At 37.7% G+C, this 19,151-nt stretch overlaps 1 protein-coding gene across 2 annotated transcripts in view; it reads right to left on the bottom strand.

The window, feature by feature from the left end:
* Positions 1-1,496, bottom strand: part of CFAP36 (cilia and flagella associated protein 36) — a 29,954-nt gene extending 28,458 nt beyond the window's left edge. For both annotated transcript variants that reach the window (XM_006068877.4, XM_025261054.3), the window contains exon 1: positions 1,227-1,496. In XM_006068877.4, coding sequence (XP_006068939.1) covers positions 1,227-1,341 — 115 coding nt within the window. In that variant the 5' untranslated portion in view covers positions 1,342-1,496. The remainder of the gene's footprint in view (positions 1-1,226) is intronic.
* Between the last annotated feature and the right edge of the window lie 17,655 nt (positions 1,497-19,151).

Genomic DNA, 19,151 nt, shown 5'->3' with positions numbered 1-19,151 from the left:
TAAAGGAGATCAGAACACCACATTCTTCCTCAGTCTCAGAATAGCGTTTTAAATTCTTTAATAGAGCAGAAATAAAAGTTATTTTGAACTTCTTTTAAAAATTACCTGCAAGAACAATACCTAGTAAATACTATTTGAATGTTGCTCATGGCAATGAGAATGTAATGAAAAGATTCAATGGTCAAAGTAAATTTCATCTTTACCAGATTCATGGAAACTTAGGGTTGAAAGGACTCTTAACAGATCATTCATGATAATCAACCATTTGACAGTTGAATTCCTCTCTGAAGTAACTCCATTAAGGTGCTATTAGATTCATTCAAACACTGCTAAGGCCTGGAGAACTCATTATCTTCTGAGACAGGCGAATTTATCCAGGATACTACCTATTATGAAGCACTTCCTTCACAGAAATTTGTTTACCTCTAGCTTGTGCCCACGGACGCTAGCTCTAGCCCATTGAACCTTAAAAAAAAAAAGTCTAATCCCTCCAACATACGACAGACGTTCGAACGATTAATGGATATTACTACCCTTAAGGTCTTGGACAGCTAAACAACCATAACAGCCTGAAATTACTCTTATGACATCGCTTCTGGTTCCTTTTCCATTAATGGGCTCCAAATTATCTCTAAGAACTGAATGCAGAGCTCCAAAGCGTGAACTGATCAGAACCTAGAGGTACTCTTTCCTTACAGGGAACGTTATGCCACGTCTACATACTTCATTTATTGGAAGATATTCTCCATGTTTGGTATAACCGAGAGAGAGAGCTCAAAAAAGGGAATACAGGCCACCGAGATTACCGGCTCTGGGCCTACCAGAGTAATCACATACCCCTCTCCCACCCACTTTTTGGCCAACAGTTGGAATCAGAAGGAACTCAGAAGCGAACTGACATCTCTCCTCCCAAGTCACTGGGGAAGCTGATGAAGGAAGAAACCCACAGTCACCTGCCCAAGGCAGAAAGGTGCAAGATGGAGTAGACCCAACACAGGATTAAAGTCTAATGTTTTTCGAATGCGTGCTTGGGCCCAGGGGGGAGAGGTATGTCGTCCCCCTTTTCATTACCATGGAAAAGACAGGCGCGGTGACAGCAACACATCCTAAAAATCCAGCTCTAAACCTGGTCGACAGGAGGGGAGATCGACGAGATGAGAGGCGGTGTAAGGTTGTTGGTGTGAGAGAGGTGAGCAAGGACTGACGATTCGATATTCGTATTTTACCTTCACATTTCTGTTCCACGAAGTCCAAGATGGGGATGGACCAGTCCGGGCCCCGCAGGAACCCCGCGATGCTCTCCACCACCCATTCCACCTCGTCCTCTTCTTCCGCGGCCATTCCGCCCCCGCGGGGCGCCGCGGAAGCCTAGGCCAGATCCCCGGATCCTAGCAGGCCTTTCGGCCGCAGGGAACCGAGAGGACAGGGGAACGATGTGCCCCAGCAGTCTCCGCAGTCACCAGGCTGAAAGCTACAAACCACTTAACATAAAACGGTCGCTATGGCAACAAGCGGAGCCGCCTCCTGCAGCCGCCCGGAAGTGAAGCCAGCTTCCTCGGAGCCTGCGCAGCTTAGAAAGAGGCATTTGAAGAATGTTTCCGATTGGCTGGGAAGGAGTAGAAGCCGGTCGAAAGATAGCCTTCTGCCCATTGGCCCGGAGCTGCTGGTAGAGCTGACTTGTAGCCATTGGCTGGAAATCCTGGAAGGAATCTCAACGTTCCCACAGGAGAAGTGCGTGGGACCAAGGATTAGAAATGGCGCCTCGAAGGCCCGTCTCACCTGGTCTCTGACTGAAAAGGTTTTTAAAGGCTTCAGTTCACGGTTGTATCCCCACCGCTCACTCCCGACCATTTCCCGACCCGCTGAGCCAGAAACGTTTGTAATTGAAAGGTTTTTTTGAAAATACAAACCCGAGGAAAGTGGCTCTGTAAGATTGGCTGATTTGTCCCAGCGTCAGTTTGCATCCCGTAGCTGCCAGCGAGTCTTTATGGCGTAGATAGAAATAACTAGAATTAAGAATTTTTCAGGAGTAAAATCAAAGTCAATATTCCTTTAAATAAATGTCTAAGTAATCAACCCTTAATGTTAAATAACACACTACTTTTAGTTTGGAGTCCTTTGTGGAATGGGTCTTCAAAGGTCCCTGCCAGAGTACTAGGCACCCCAAAATATTTTCAAACAACTTTTTATGTATTTACATACATGGGATCATATGTACAGTTAGGAAACTTTGTTCAGTTAGTATAGTCATCTGTCAATGTAAACATTAAATTGTCGTTTCTTTACAGCTACATGATATTTTATAAACTAGCGTTTTTAAATTCGTAATTCGTGTATGGCTCAGTGGTTAAGAATCCGCCTGCCAATGCAGGAGACGTGGGTTCAACCCTGGGAAGGGAAGATCCCCTGGAAATGGCAATCCACTCCAGTATTCTTACCTGGGAAATCCCATAGAGGAGCCTGGAGGACTACAGGGTCGCATAAGAGTCACACACAACTTAGATTAAACAATAACAAATATACACACAGTACCGTACTTGGATGCATAGATGTGATTAGTGTGCCGTTTTTCTCTCCATGGTGTGGATGTATGTACTATGCCCTTTTTCCCTTCTATAAACAGCTGAAATGAACATCTTTGTGTCTCTAAGAACTGTTGGTTTTATTGAGTATTCCAAGGGATACAGTCTAGCAGAATTGCTAAGTGAGAGAGTATATATTCCTTGATTTATGTGACCAATCCTCAATTGCTAGGTTAGATTTCATCAGTTTCTTAAATAACAATTCTGTACAACTCTAGTCTCATTATTTACTTTGGATAAATTCCCAAAGGAAAGATTTCTGAACCTATTTTTAAAAGCCTTTTTGAAAAATACCTTTACCAATCTACTAGGTTAAAGATGATACATAATTTTAACTTGAATTTTTAAATTTGAATGTGAGCTTTATTTCATGTTGATTAGTCTTTGGTTTCTTCCTGTGTTATTTTTCATATCTTTTGACCATTTCTTATTGGGATTTATTTTTCTTATTGATTTGAAAGAGCTTTTTATACATTATTACAAGAATTTTAACTCTTTACATGTTGCAGTGACACATTTGTCATTTGTCTTTTAGTTCACTGTGTCTTCTGCCATATAGAAGTTTTATATTTTTTATGTAGACTTTAAATGGTAACCAGTAGGTTATTAATAGTTATTTTCCTTAATGGATAGCCATGTTGCAAATATCACTTACTAGAAATGGGTGTGGTAAATTGTGGTGATTTTTTAATACTGAGAAGAGGTAAAAGGAAAGAAGGACATCATTTTGGGGGAGCCAATATATTGTGACACCAGCGGTGGATTACTATGGTTTATTGCTCTCCTTTTCTGTCTTCTGAAGCAGCTTAAAAGAGAAAGCCCACTTCTATTTTGCCAATTTCCTCCTTTCATGAAGAAGTTACTTGTAAGATTTCTAATGAGCCTGAAGGCCACAAAATTCTGTCCAACTACACTCAGCATTACCTGGCATTAGGGTCTTTATCTTTAGTCTCAAGTGCTTTCAATTTCCACTCAAAGCAGATAATAACTGGAATGTACAAACTCTCCTTTCACTTATTTTCTCAGCATCATTCTTATTTTTTTTTTTAATATTTATTCATTTGTTCTATTTGACTGTGTCAGGTCCCAGTTGGGACACGCAGGCTCCTCTCTCCTGGCTGGCTGGCTTTTCTCTAGTTGTGGCAGGCAGGCTTAGCTGCCCCAAACCATGTGGGATCTTAGTTCCCTGGTCGGGCAGAACCCCAGTCCCCGGCACTGGAGGGTGGATTCTTAGTCACCGAGCCACCAGGGAAGTTTCTTAGTGTCTTTCTTGAATGTGGCCAATGTGAATTCCCTCAGGCCTGCAAGCTTTATCATTTATTTCAAAACATTGTATTAATGCAATTTTCTCCTCAAAATGTAAGGATTTTCTTTTTATTCAGGCCTTGGGACTTTTACAAGCAGGATGCTTATACAGATTTAATGTAATATATTCAATATGCCTATCATGAAATAAACACAAACTCAAAAGAACAGTGCTCATACTCTTAGGGCAATGCAGGTAGATGACCTGAAGTAAGAATGTAAAGGAAAGGTGGTGTGTGTTGTTCATTTTACCATATATCACTTTGTCCAGCCAAGTAGTGTTTTGTAGTTCTGCACAACATAGTCTCTCTTGATAAAAATCACAGCTTCTTATTTTGGCAATTTTGTCTGCTAGATATGAACAAATTTTCATATTGAAGTTGTGTTTTGTAAGGGAAAAAAACAAAATAGGTAATAAGCGTACCCTTCTAAGTATACACATACACACACACACACACACACACATTTACTGTACTTTTACATGGACTTGATAAAAGGTTTAATTAGAGAACACTTGGGACCATGTGTTGGTAAGTTAGTAAATGCTCAATATATGTTAGCTATTATTGTTATATGTAAGTTACATCTTTAACAACTTGCATTCTCTTTGTCTCCACTGAAGAGTCAGTTGTGATCTTTACTGCAGTCTTACTGAAATCTCTTGCTTCTCTCCATCCCTTTGTGGGAACTGAACCTCTACCTTACTAAAGGGTTATAAAGTTCAGTCTTACAGGGAAGGAGAAATATCATATGGCATTCCTTTATAAGTGGACTCTAAAAAGAAATGGTACAAATAAACTTAAAAACAGAAAGAGACTCACAGACTTCAAGAAGGAGCTTAGGAGTGCCTAAGGGAAGGGATAGTTAGGGAATTTGGGATGGACATGTGTACACTGCTGTATTTAAAACAGATAAGCAACAAGGAGCTACTGTAGAACAGAGCTACATGAAGCTCTGTTCAATGTTATGTTGCAACCTGGATGGGAGGAGAGTTTGAGGTAGAATAGATACATGTATATGTATGGCTGAGTCCCTTTGAGTTGACCTGAAACTACCATAACATTGTTAATTGGCTATATAACTCAATACAAAATAAAGTTTAAAATTTGAAAATAGGAATTCTGATGAAAGAAAAAATAGCAGATAAACCAAAGCACAGCATTTATGTTCTCATTTTATCACTAATTAATTGATTATCATTATTAATTTCCTTTAAAAATTAAAAAAAATGATAAAAACTCCCCCCAAAAGTTCAATATTAACAAGATAATTTTTTTTGTTAAGATTGTTTAGTTGCTAAGTTGTATCTGACTCTTTTTAAAAAAAATTTTTAATTGAAGGATAATTGCTTTACAGAATTTTGTTGTGTTCTGTCAAACATCAACATGAATCAGCAGCTTTTCTATATATATAATTTTATTTTACTTATTTTGTTTTTGGCTGTGCTGGGTCTTGGTTGCTGTGCAGGCTTTTTCTCGAGTTACGGAGAGCGGAGGCTACTCTCTAGTTGTGGTACTTGGGCTTCTCACTGGTGGCTTCCTTTGTTGCACAGCATGGGCTCTAGGGCGAGCAGGCTTCAGTAGCTGCAGCATGAGGGCTCAGTAGCTGCAGCATGAGGGCTCAGTAGTTGCGGTTCCCGGGGCCCTAGAGCACAGGCTCAATAGTTGTGGCACACGGGCTTAGTTGCTCAGAGGCATGTGGGATCTTCCCAGACCAGGGATTGAACCCGTATCTCCTGCGTTGCAGGCAGGTTCTTTACCACTGAGCCACCATTCCTTTCTCAGGGACCCTGTGAATAACAACCACTTACATTCGTATAGTACCTCATAGTCTACAAAGGAATTTATGTCTGTTTGACTCAGGACTACCTTAAGAGCTAAGTGAAGATGGTATTAAGATTCGCCCATCTTACGGATGATGTGTATTAGTCTGCTCGGACAGCTGTAGCAAAGTACCACACTCTGGGTGGCTTTGTCAAAGGTTAAGAAATACCCAAAATAAAACCAGTGAATCAGGAAAGTAGTAATTAGTTAAAGTTTTTTGTGCACACATGAAAAAGACAGTTTGCAGAGGCCAAAACATGGACTGAGGCCCAGGAGTATATTGTCATAAAGCAGCTTATGCAGTGAGAAAGCAGTGACTGTTTATTCTTTACAGTGATTGGTTATAATATTAGAATTTTCTTAAACGATAGGAAATTTGTCAGTAATTATCTCATATCAACCTTGGGGAACAGTTCCAGCTTTGCTTATGATTTCCAGAGGTGTAAACAAGAAATGACCCAGGTCAAGTAGGTCTCACACAGCAAGCTAAATTAAGCCTTGTTTATATGAGTAAACTGGTTTTATCTGCTGAGGGAATTTTCAAAGCCAGTCTCCCTTTGTTTTTGATTTTAACAGCTTAAACAACAGCATTTTATTCCCTCATAGATCTGTAGACTGGAAAGCTGACTTGGAGGTGTCAGCAGGGTTGGTTTCTTCTAAGGCCTCTCTCCTTGGTGTCTGGATGCCGCCTTCTCACTGTGTCCACTTGGTCTTCCCTCTGTACTCATTTGTGTCCAGATTTCTTCCTCTCATAAGCACATCAGTTGAAGGGGTTCAGAATGTGGCACTCTGAAATATGCCACTTTGGCATGTTGATTATTTTGAGCTAAAGTCAGCTGAGAAACAGCAGATGCAGAAACAGCTCGCTTCTGTCCTCCATCTGTGTAAAATGGGGCATAAATTTCCCATGAGAAACCCAGCAGGCAGAGACAAGGAGAGCACCCTCATCACTAGGGATGAGGAGTCAATGCTGGAATGCGTCTACATAACAGACTCTACTAAAATGACCCTTGTCTTCCATTAGAAGATTTCTTAACCACCTCCTCCCCATATATTCCAAGTCACTTCTGCACAGTTTGTCAGCCCTAGAAGCCCAAGCCCTGTTTTCTTTGCGTAGTCCCTTCTCCATTTTATCACCCTTTGTTAAAATGATATGTAAGCCCCCAAATCTGTCTGCCCTTGATTTTTTCACTTCTTTTTTGGTGATGCCCCCATGCATATGAAATTTTAAATATTAATAAAATTTTAGCCTCTTCTCCTGTCTGTCTGTCTTTTGTCAGTTTAATTCACCAGCCCCAATAACTAAACCTAAGAGAGTAGAGGAAAAGTTTTTCTCTTTCCTTCAGTTCAGTTCAGTTCAGTCGCTCAGTTGTGTCCGACTCCTTGCGACCCCATGAATCACAGCACGCCAGGCCTTCCTGTCCATCACCAACTCCCGGAGTTCACTCAGACTCAAATCCATCGAGTCAGTGATGTCATCCAGCCATCTCATACTCTGTCGTCCCCTTCTCCTCCTGCTCCCAATCCCTCCCAGCATCAGAGTCTTTTCCAATGAGTCAACTCTTCGCATCAGGTGGCCAAAGGACTGGAGTTTCAGCTTTAGCATCATTCCTTCCAAAGAAATCCCAGGGCTGATCTCCTTCAGAATGGACTGGTTGGATCTCCTTGCAGTCCAAGGGACTCTCAAGAGTCTTCTCCAACACCATACTTCAAAAGCATCAATTCTTCGGCGCTCAGCCTTCTTCACAGTCCAACTCTCACATCCATACATGACCACTGGAAAAACCATAGCCTTAACTAGACATAATCATATTGCACTAGCCCCACCCCCACCCCCTCCCATGACCTCATTTTAACTTAATAACCCCTTGAAAGGCCCTCCAAATGCAGTCAAAGTTTTAGGTACTGTGGGTTAGAAATTCAATGTATGAATCTAGGGGACATGATCCAGCCCATAACAGGTAGAAGAACTGAAACTAAGAGGTCAAGTTTCCTGCCCAGTGTCAGCACAATGTCAGGGCCTGCATTTCCCTGTACTTGATACTTAACAATGTAACTTCCAATATTCCTTTTATAATATAGCACAGAAGTTTTTCCCTGTCTACATGATCCCTTTGAAGGAAACCTATTGTCTTAATTTGGGCTGCTAATAGAATACCACAGACTGGGGGGCTTATAAACAGAAATTTCTTTTTCACAGTTCTGGAGGCTGGGCAATCCAGGATCATAGCATCAGCAGATTTGGTGAGAGCCTAATGCCTGGTTTACAAACCACCATCCTCTTGCTGTGTCCTCACAAGTGGTAGGAGTCAGGGAGCCCAACAGGTCTCTTTATAAAGGCACTAATTCTGTTAATGAAGGCTCTACCCTCATGACCTAATCACCTACCAAAGGCCCCCACTTCCTAATATCACTTTTGGGGTTAGGGTTTCAACATATGAATTTCAGGGGTACACAAACAATTCAGCCTATACCAACCACCTACTTTTGTGTGGCTGTAATACAATTTATTTAAACAATTCCATATTTACCTAGGCTGTTTCTTGCAGTATTTTAAAAACAAATGCACCCTTGTAACTAAATCTTGACACCTAATCTTTATCATTTTGTGAAAATGTGTTCCTAAAAGTGGAATTGCTAAATCATACAGCAAGCAGTTTTTAAAGACCTGTGTACCTAAAGGTTTCGGTTTTAAGAAGAAACATTGTGCATTCTGCAATAATCATGGTTATGCACAGATATCTCTCAGATACTTGGAAGATTGCTAATTTAATTAGGGGAGAACTAGAGAAATGATTGTAAATTCCAAAAGAAGTAAACTTTAGTTATTTATTTGACTGCACCAGGTCCCAGTTGCTGCACGCAGGATCGTCCCTGCATCACGCCGAATCTTCCGTTGCAGCTCACAGACTCTCTAGGTGTGCCACGCCGACTCAGTAGTTGTGGTTTGTGGGCCTAGTTGCTCCAAGGCATGTGGGATCTTAGTTCCCTGACCAGGAATAAAACCCATGTCTTTTGCATTGCAAGGCAGAATCTTAACCTCTGGCCCAGCAGAGAAGTCCAGAGAATTAAACTCTTTAATTTCACAAATATATCTCCAACTCCAATACAATGCTTCACCCTAAGAGATCCACGGTGAATATTTGATGGATATATGAATGGTGACTGGAGTACATAGTACCTCGTATTTGCCTAAAAAGAGTCCATTTTGCTTTTCTGCTTCTGGGGAAGAGAGTAAAGGTGGAACTACTAGCAGAGCAGGGTTTTTTTCTTTAACAAAACATGGTTGCATTCTAGATCAGATGGCTTAAAGTTATTATTAGCAATAGGCTTAAAAATACCAATGCAACACAAGTGTCATTTTCATATATAATTTACAGAACATATAAAACATCACTAATGAACTACCTAATTGCTATTCCAAATGGTATGAATTCAGCTTTCAAGTAAAGAAAGAAAAAAGGTCACTGCTTTAATCCTCCAAATGGCTTTTTTTCCTAGCTATATAAAGACTTTTTAGAAGTTCTAAATTATAGGTTCTTAACAAATATTCACGACTATTTGGTTTATATAGCAGCAAAGGGATGGAGGAGGTTTCCATGGGTTGGCAAATAAATAATTACCTGCCATATCTTCAAATTCTCCAACAAACCCTTAGATTTTTATTGCATTTGCAGATGTAACATCACAAAATTTCCATAGTCATTTCGTTGTCTTTTGTTTTGTGTTCCTCATAATATATAAAGTATTCAACAACTTGATAAAACAACAACAAGGAAATAAAAATGCAATAGCTTCTCAAATTGGACTTAACACATTGATTTGGTATGAAAATGGCATGGTTTAGAATCCTTACTTTACTCATTGAGTGCACGCTATGTGCCAAGCATCATGCTAGACACTAAGAATAAAGAGCTCCAAGTATGGTACATTCTCAATTCCAACTGTATGATGGTTTGCTTATTTTCATTTATCTCTAAATGTTCAGGATCCTTGTGTGAATTATTCCTTCTCTTTGACCTCCCTTTCTTTTGTCATAAGGGTTTGTTTTTCCTTGTTTTATTTGTGTATGTGTAGATAATTTTCATGTTTTACTTTCTTCTCTTCCCTTCTACCTTTTATTACCTACTAAGTTGACTCTTTCATTTGTCTTATATTGTGTTTTCTTATCTATTTTCTATTTTTCTTTTAACTGTTCATTATATTAGTGACTTTGGGGACAATGACTAATTTATAGAACATGTTTTATGTACCTTAGATCTGTCTTTAGGTCTCTGAAAAGCAGCTATAGCCTAAATTAATGGTTTCTAAATTTTTTGATGAGCTACTCCATCAGTAAAATAAAATGTCCAAATGCCACTTAATATTTGAATATATATTTACTAATGACTTATAGACATGTACATATACACACATGAATATAAACAACTGTGTAATATAATTTAAAAGACAAAAGTTGAAAATTGAAATTGACAGAAGATGAGATTAAAAATATCTAAGTTGAAATTCTAATACTTTTTCCCTGAGTGCCAATTCATAATCTTGTGGACCCATTGTGGAGGTCACTACTTTGGGCTTGATAAACTGGATAGTTTGGACTTCTGGCATAGTAAGCAAACCACTGAGGGTCCTATTTGCTTTAAATATAATATCTGGAAAATAAAATATCTGGAAAAAATGATAAAGTTTCAAGATTCACATTTGGAGCCCAGAACATTGAGATCAAGACTCTCAAACAAAAGGATGACAGAAGCCTCTTCCACCTTTACAAGTGGTAGAACTGGATTTACTGACTGGGAACCATCCTGATACGGGAAGCAGTAGGAAATTGGGCTTAATAATGGAGCATTTTTTAAGGATGGGTAGGAAACTTTCTTTTATTTATTCATTTAAATTTTTTATCTTTATTACTGGACTTTCCTGGTGGCTCAGTGGTACAGAACTCACCTGCCAATGCAGGAGATGTAGGTTCAATTCCTGGGTGAGGAAGATCCCCTGGAGAAGGAAATAGCAATCCACTCCAGTATTCTTGCCTGGAAAATCCCACTGACAGAGGAGCCTAGCGAGCTACAGTCCATAGGGTTGCAGAAAAGTTGAACATGACTTAGCGACTAAACAGCAACAACAATCTTTATTACTTCTTCTGTTGGAAAAGTAATGCAGTCAACCCTTCATATCCATGGGTTCTGCATCCTCAAATTCAACTGAACATGGATCGAAAGTACTTGAAAAAAAATTCCAGAAATTTCCAAAGAGCAAAACTTGAATTTGTCACACAATGGCAACTATTTTCATAGCATTTACATTGTAATAGGTAATATGAGTGTTCTGGAGATTATTTAAATAGAGGGATATATATATATGTTATATACAGATACTATGCAATTTTACATAATGGGATTTGAGCATCCATTTTGATATCCACAGGGGTCTGGAACCAATCCCCCATGGATAACAAAGAATGATCGTCTATGTATATTGAAAAAAAGTCAAATGGTATAAAACTACACAATGAAGAAAGAAAGTCTTCTCTTTTTCCTACCACCTAAAATAAAAAACCCACTGTAATTGTGTGGTTATTGGGCTCCCAATTTTTTTTGTTGACATATATTATTTCCTTATTTAACCAAAATGAGGCCAGTCTCATTTATCTAACTTGCTTTCACTTTGTTTTCCAAAGATCTTTCAATACTAATACAAAGAAACTGTTCTTCCAAATGAATGCATAGTATTCTATTATGTAGAGGTATCTTTTTAAAATGAATATTGTATCATGCTCATTCGTAATATGTTGCTTTTATAAACACTGATACATTAAACACAAGTGTACATGTATTTTTGCATTCTTGCCAAATCATTTCATAAAAGAATTAGAATTCTGGGTGTAAGAATATGAAATGGTTTGGGAACAATAAAATTTTCCATCAGTATTAACAAATTGCGTTCCAAAAGGCAGTACAAACTGATACCAAGAGATTGTGTTTACATTTACACACCTTTTCAGCACCAGAAACTGTGTCTTAATGATTTTTTTTTCATCTGAAAGGTAAAAAAAATTTTTCTTGTTTTGATTTACCTGTGAAAGTAATAAAAGAGCCTCTTGATGAAAGTGAAAGAGGAAAGTGTAAAAGCTGGCTCAAAACTCAACATTCAAAAAACATGAATTGTGGTATTTGGTTCCATCACTTCATGGCAAATAGGTGGGAAAAAAGTGGAAACAATGACAGACTTTATTTTCTTGGGCTCCAAAATCACTGCAGATGATGACCACAGCCACGAAACTAGAAGATGTTTGCTCCTGAGAAGAAAAGCTATGACCAACCTAGACAGCATATTAAAAAGCAGAGACATTACTTTGCCGACAAAGGTCGATCTAGTCAAAGTGTTTCCAGTAGTCATGTATGGATGTGAGAGTTGGACCATAAAGAAAGCCAAGTGCCAAAGAATTGATGCTTTTGAACTGTGGTGTTGGAGAAAACTATTGAGAGTCCCTTGGACTGCAAGGACATCCAACCAGTCCATCCTAAAGGAAATCAGTCCTGAATATTCATTGGAAATACTGATGCTGAAGCTGAAACTCCAATACTTTGGCCACCTGTGAAGAACTGACTCATTGGAAAAGATCCTGATTCTGGGAAAGATTGAAGGCAGGAGGAGAAGGGGATGAGAGAGGATGAGATGGTTGGATGGCATCACCAACTCAATAGACATGAGTTTGAGCATGCTCTGGGAGATGAAGGACAGGGAAGCCTGGCATGCTGCGGTCCATGGGGTTGCAAAGAGTCGGACACGATTGAGCGACTGAACTGAATGAAAGTGAAGTGTTAGTCACTCAGTTGTGTCCAACTCTTTGCGACCCGTGGACTGTAGCACACCAGGCTCCTCTGTCCATGAAATTCTCCAGGCAAGAATATTGGAGTGGGTAGCCATTCCCTTCTCCAGGGGATCTCCCCAATCCAGGGATCAAACCCAAGTCTCCCCCATTGCAGGCAAATTCTTTACTGTCTGAGTCACCAGGGAAGCCTAATTCACCTATGTTTAATTGTTAATGAGATTGAGGATGTTTTCATATATTAATTGGCCATTAATATTTGTGAGAGCAATAATTTTTCTTTTTTATCTATTGGATAAATTGCACATGAACACAAAAGAAACACCATGCTTCAGCAGTTACCAACATTTTTGCCAAACCCATCATGTCATTTTATATGGGAGTTCTTTTACCAAAGATTGGAAGGTGTCATGTAGGGCACTTTGACCCAGGCACTCAGCTCTAATTCTTTGGTTAGTTAGAAGGAATATAAACTAAAGGGTACCAGCCAATCCTAGATATGTTGCAGCACTGAAAATGTAGTTGCAGATTGAGGTCACCAGATGGCAGACCACAGGGCAAAAGAAAAAGAAGAAATCTATACCTACCAAGACCCAGCTTCAGGATGGTCCAAGAGGGTTTAGGGAACTTTGTTTCCTATTAGTAGTACAGGGAAGGGGAGATTAGTCAAACACATTGTTTTAAACCATAATAATATATTTAATTATTTGATAGTAATGTCATTTATTGTCTGATGTATTTTATATTTTTTTCAGTTTTTTTCCTAGCAACCCCATGGACTGCAGCCTACCAGGCTCCTCTGTCCATGGGATTTGCCAGGCAAGAGTACTGGAGTGGGTTGCCATTGCCTTCTCCTATGAATATTTAGGCCTCCAAAAATAACTTTTGTTTTTTATTTGTTTATTTGGATACATCAGGTCTTAGGTGCTTCTTAAGGAATCTTCAATCTTGGTCGTGGCCTGGTACTTTCGTAGTGGCATGCAAGATCTTCTCCTTGTGGCATGCAGAATCTTTAGTTGCAGCACTCGAACTCTTGCGATATGTGGTTGGGGTATGTGGGATCTAGTTCCCTAACCAGGGATCGAACCTGGGTCCCTTGCATTGAGAGCATGGAGTCTTAACCACTGTATTACCAGTGAAATCCCCCCAAATAATGTTTTAATTGGTATTGCATCAGAACTACAAGTCAATTTGAAAAAATTAATATCCTTACACTATTGATATCTTTGAATAAGGATTGTAATTTCCCTTCTAAAGATCATGTTCATCACTCATTAAAAATTTTACTTGGGAGCAGATTTATTTTGCGTATATTATAACTGGACTTTGATGATTTCTTGGACATATATTGATTTTTGTAAGGTTAGTGTTTATTCTCTCTATTCTTTTATCAAGAAATAGCCCTGAGTTCTTTCTAATTTTCCTACTATGGAATTACTTAATCTGAAAAACATCATAAAATTCTTATGCTTGCCTTTCTAATATTTATTTCTCTTATTTCTGTTTTATTCTTCATTGCATTAGCTAAAAATGTCATAAAACTCTGAAATATCTAATTTTAAGTAGCATATCTTTAGTATGTATGTGTGTGCTCAGTCATGTCTGACTCTTTGGTACCCAATGGACTGTAGCCCCCAGGCTCCTCTCTCCATGGGGATTTTCCAGGCAAGAACTCTAGAGTGGCTTTCCATTTCGTTCCTCCAGGGGATCTTCCCAACCTAGGGATTGAACCCAGGTCTTCTGTGGCTCCTGCATTGGCAGGTGATTCTTTACAACTGAGCCACCTGGGAAGCCCTTTAGTATGTATAATTGAATTTTTATTTGAAATAGACACTCATCATGTTTATTTTAATTTTATATAGTAATGTATTTTATAAGGATATAAATGGGCTTTGAATTTCAGTGGTGGCCTTTTAGCATCTACTGAGATGATCATATAATTTTTTTAGTTAATTATATGGTTATTTTATTAACGCTTCCTCATATTGTCAGCTTTCTAGTCTAAGACAAATTCTTCTTGGTTTTGTGAGTTAAAGTTTTAGTGTATTTTGAACTAGAATTGCTATCATTTCATTTATTTTGTGTCTAATTCATAAGTTAGATTTGTCTAAAATTTTTTGGCATGTGACATCTTTATTAGGTTATAGTGTTGGAACTATGTTTAGCTTATAAAAGAATTGGATAACATCCAATCAGCTTCTCTGTTTTATGTTCCAGAATAAATATGTAATGATTTTCATCTATTGTATTATTATTATATTTCTAAGGCTGTTCTGAAAGAAATGCTATTTTTAAATTTTAAATGAAAGTAAACAAAGGCGTGTATTAGAGATGTTTTATAATTCAAAACCTTAAAGAACGGTAATAAAAGTTATTTCCCCACTCCAAAATGTTAAAGAAATGCCTGCCAAACCCATTATAAAAGATTATCTGTCTGGGTGTGCTCTGGGTTATACTATTACATAAGGCAGACAGAATCCTTTATTTTTCTCAGCTGTTCTACTCAATCATGGAGAGAAAATTATGCCTAGTGACTCAGCGTCTGAAATGGTATACCAAATCAAAAGTAAGTTGCTGCCTGTATATTTTTCACAATAAGTATTGCATTGTTTAGATGCTCTGTGTGTGTATGTAGTCGCTCAGTCATGTCCAACTCTTTGTGGCCCCGTGGACTGTTGGCTTGCCAAGTTCCTCTGTCCATGGAATTTTCCAGGCAAAAATACTAGAGTGGGTTGCCTTTTCCTACTCCAGGGGATCTTCCCAACCCAAGGATCAAACCCGCCTCTCTTATGTTTCCTGCATTGGCAGGCAGGTTCTTCACCACTAGCGCCTGGGAAACCCAGGTGCTGGTAGATAATACTGTTCCAAGGAAGTGTATTTCTTAGGGGGCAAAAAATGGCAATAAAGAATTTTGGTTCTTGTTTTATCTAGTTGTACATCTTGCCCGTTGAAGTTGCTCATGGCAGGTAGCTATGGAAAACTTCCAGATGAATAATATTGATAAACTTCTGAAAGATCATAGCTTTATTCAACAGAACTTTCTGCCATGTTGGAAATGTTCTATTTCTCTGTCCTGTCTCTGCTGTGACTCTAAGGACTTGAAATGTGGCTAGTGCAAATAAGGAAATAAATTTTTATTTTTACTTATTTTAAATTAAATTTAAATAGCCACTTGTGGCTAATGACTACCAGGTTGAACAGGTCAACTTTTAAGGTAGAAAATTTAATTGGTAGGGTTACATCAAAAAACCCAGGATGTTTTCACCACTAAACATTTCCTTATTATGCATAAGTAAATTTTACTTGCTAGTGTTTTGACAACTGAGAATCAAAATCAGTCTCTGCTCACTTCTCTAAAATTATTTATATTTTCATTTTAAAAACTTGATTTAGTTCTTACCTCCTCCTATCTGATCCACCTTCTTTTGCCACTCTGAGACATGTTCTGTTTTTCCTGTCATTAAACATTTGCTGTTGTTGTGGTTCCCCTTTGTTTACATGCTTTTAGCTCTGCCATTAGGTATCTTTGTAATTTTGTATCCAAACCAACTGCGTTTTTGTCACTTCCTTTAAAAAAGTGATTTGGTTTAAAAATTGAACATGTAATTTCAGATACACCCACTATGGTTCAATGATAATCCCCTGGGACTTTATTATATAAAGCATAATTTTGTACAGAGCCCAGTTTGATAGAAGCTTATCTATAGTGAATCCTAGCCATTGAACCATATTATCATTGAACCATAGTGGGTGTATCTGAAATTACATATTTATTGATTTATTGATTTACACCTTGATCAAATATAAACTCTGTGAAGGCTGGGATATCACCTGGTTTGTTAACTGTTATGTTGGTACTACCTAGAACTATGTCTGGCTTTAACTGGGTGCTCAGTAAACAGGGTCTGAGGAGCTAAGTAAAAAAAAAAAAAAAAAAAAAAATTGAACATGAACATTCTGCCATGTATTATGATGGGTAATAATATCAGAATTATATCAGTACAATGGTCATGGGTGAAAGATAATCAAGAAGAATTTGCAAAAAAAATTGTAATGAGAATTTATAAGAACAGAATTGGCACTTCAGTAAGGAAATTGCAGCTATATCACTGCACTGCTTTTCAAAGATGAAATCATTTTGCTTAATCCTTTACTATAATTATACTTTAAACTTTCTGAGAATATACACCCCGGTATATACCAGTTTTATATGTAGTCTCAGCATCTAACTCCAGTATTATTAAAATTTTAAGATTTGGTGGTTATGTTTTTGTAACAATACTACATATGCTGCTGCTTGTATTTCTGTAGCAGCAATCTGAATGTATACTTGGAAGGTTTTATGATTTCAAATGATCTAATGAGATGCAGGAGTTATTTCTGTTAATTACCTTTTGATTAACAGATTGCAGAGTACTATTTTAGAGAGATCAGAATAACCATTCATTTGAAGCTAAACCTTCATCATTTAGTAGTTGAGAATATGATCACTACCTATTTTTTTTTAAAAAAAGCTAATTTTAAATGAAATTATCTGTGACTGAAATTCACATATTGAAAACATTGAAATATTGGGCTGGCTGGATACTAAATGAACTCAAGTTTCTATTAAGATGCTGAGTCTGGTGGTTGAGGTCATTCTAATAGGGATGAGGGAGGTAACTCACAAACTCTTCAGAAAAGAGATGCTGTACCTCACTCAGATCAGTAACAGAAGATTTGTCTAGCTTCTTGATAAAATGTAATCTTATTACCTTGGTCCCCACTAGCTCACAATTTATAATATAAAATGTAAGTTTGCACTGCTTCTTAAGAAAACACTTTGCTATCAGAATAATAATGTTTTGATATATGGCAAAACCAATACAATATTGTAAAGTTAAATAAAATAAAAAAAGAATAATAATGTGAACAAAGTAAATAACATAAAAACATGAGATTGTCCTTTATATTAATCTATTTTTCTGTGATTACCTAATTAAAGTTATATAATGTAAGATCATTTTTTATACTGGCTCCAGGATATTAACTATTTTTACCTGTTTTTATTTTTTGGCTTTCTTGGCCACTCTGTGTGGTTTGTGAAATCTTAGTCCCCTGACCAGGGATCAAACCTGGGTTCCCTACAGTGCAAGCACAGAATCCTAACCACTACACCCCCAGGAAATTCCCTACCTGTTAATTTTTCAGGTAAATTTCAGAATTATTTTATCAAGTTCTTTGAAAGTATATGAAATTGGGATTTTGCCACATTGCTTTAAGTGTATTAATTAATTGGTAGGAGAGTGGCATTATTAAAATATTAGTCTTAAATATGGTACTTCTTTTCTTGTACTTAGTATCTTTCAAGAAAATCTTGTGATTTTCTTCATATTAATGATCTATTTCCCATTGAGAGTCATTAACATATCTGCTGCTATTACAAATTAGGATTCCTTTTTAATTACATATATCAAACTGAGTATGATTGGTACATATTAATGTTATTTCAATTTTATATATTTACCTTATTTCCAAGCATTTTTCTGAACTCTTTATTCTATATTCTTCTCCGAAAGTAGAAATTTCTTTTGTTATCTGTTTTCTTAATCAAAAATAGCATCTATTCATTTCGTGCATATAATGTTCATTAAAGTTCAAGACTCAGTAGGGTTGATAGCACTGATCTATCATATAGAGAAAGGGCTCTTGCCTGCAGAGTAGAATAACATAGGCAAATTATACTCCGGAATACCAACAAATCAATTTAGAAATAGCAGTTTCTGCTTAGACATTCGAGGGTGCATGGGGAAGATTTCATTAGAGGAAAGATCACCTTCAGGGTATTTGAAACTTGTTGCCATAAACTTCTGAAGCTTTGAAGAGGTTATTGTTATGTCGGTGTGTTGGCAATCAATAAAAAAGGCATTTATTTATTTTTTTTTAATTTTATTTTATTTTTAAACTTTACATAACTGTATTAGATTTGCCAAATATCAAAATGAATCCGCCACAGGTATACATTTATTTAATATTAATAAAGTGAATGAATACATGTAGCACCTCCTGTTCTCTTAAGGTTTACTGATGAGAAAAAGAGACCTCAAGGGTAAATGGGCATTAAACAAAGACTCACTCTGATAAATACATCATCTGTTCCTGCAGTGGAGAATTTGAGGAGCTCAGAATCCTGGCAGCCACAGAACCCTCTCCAGTGTGACCTTAACTACCCACAGGAAATCCAACCCTAATTGACACCATTCCCTTTGGAGTTGCCCATCCCAAATCCCTGATTTTTGAAACAAGGATTCAAAATAGAGAGGGTCCTACTGGACACATTTGTCAAACTGATGAAAAACTGGGTAGAACAGACCTAAACTACCACTCCACCTTCAGTTAAGGTGCCTAAACCTTCTATTGCCTGACCAGTTTCCTTCCCCACTTGCAAATTACTAAATATTCTGAATAAATTTTCAAGAACTACCAGAGCCTGAGACCTTAATCTGGAGTATCTGAAGAGCAGGTAAACCTAGCTGTTTGTATTCCCCACAGGCCAAGGACTTTCAGTGATGCCTATAGCCAGTGTTCAGGGTACTGAAACTAACTGCACACTAGGTATCTCATTTGTAC

This window comes from Bubalus bubalis, chromosome 12 (genome assembly GCF_019923935.1).
Source record: "Bubalus bubalis isolate 160015118507 breed Murrah chromosome 12, NDDB_SH_1, whole genome shotgun sequence".
Lineage (NCBI taxonomy): Eukaryota > Metazoa > Chordata > Mammalia > Artiodactyla > Bovidae > Bubalus > Bubalus bubalis.
Note: the sequence above shows the minus strand (reverse complement) of the source record. Positions and strands in the feature narration are given on the sequence as shown.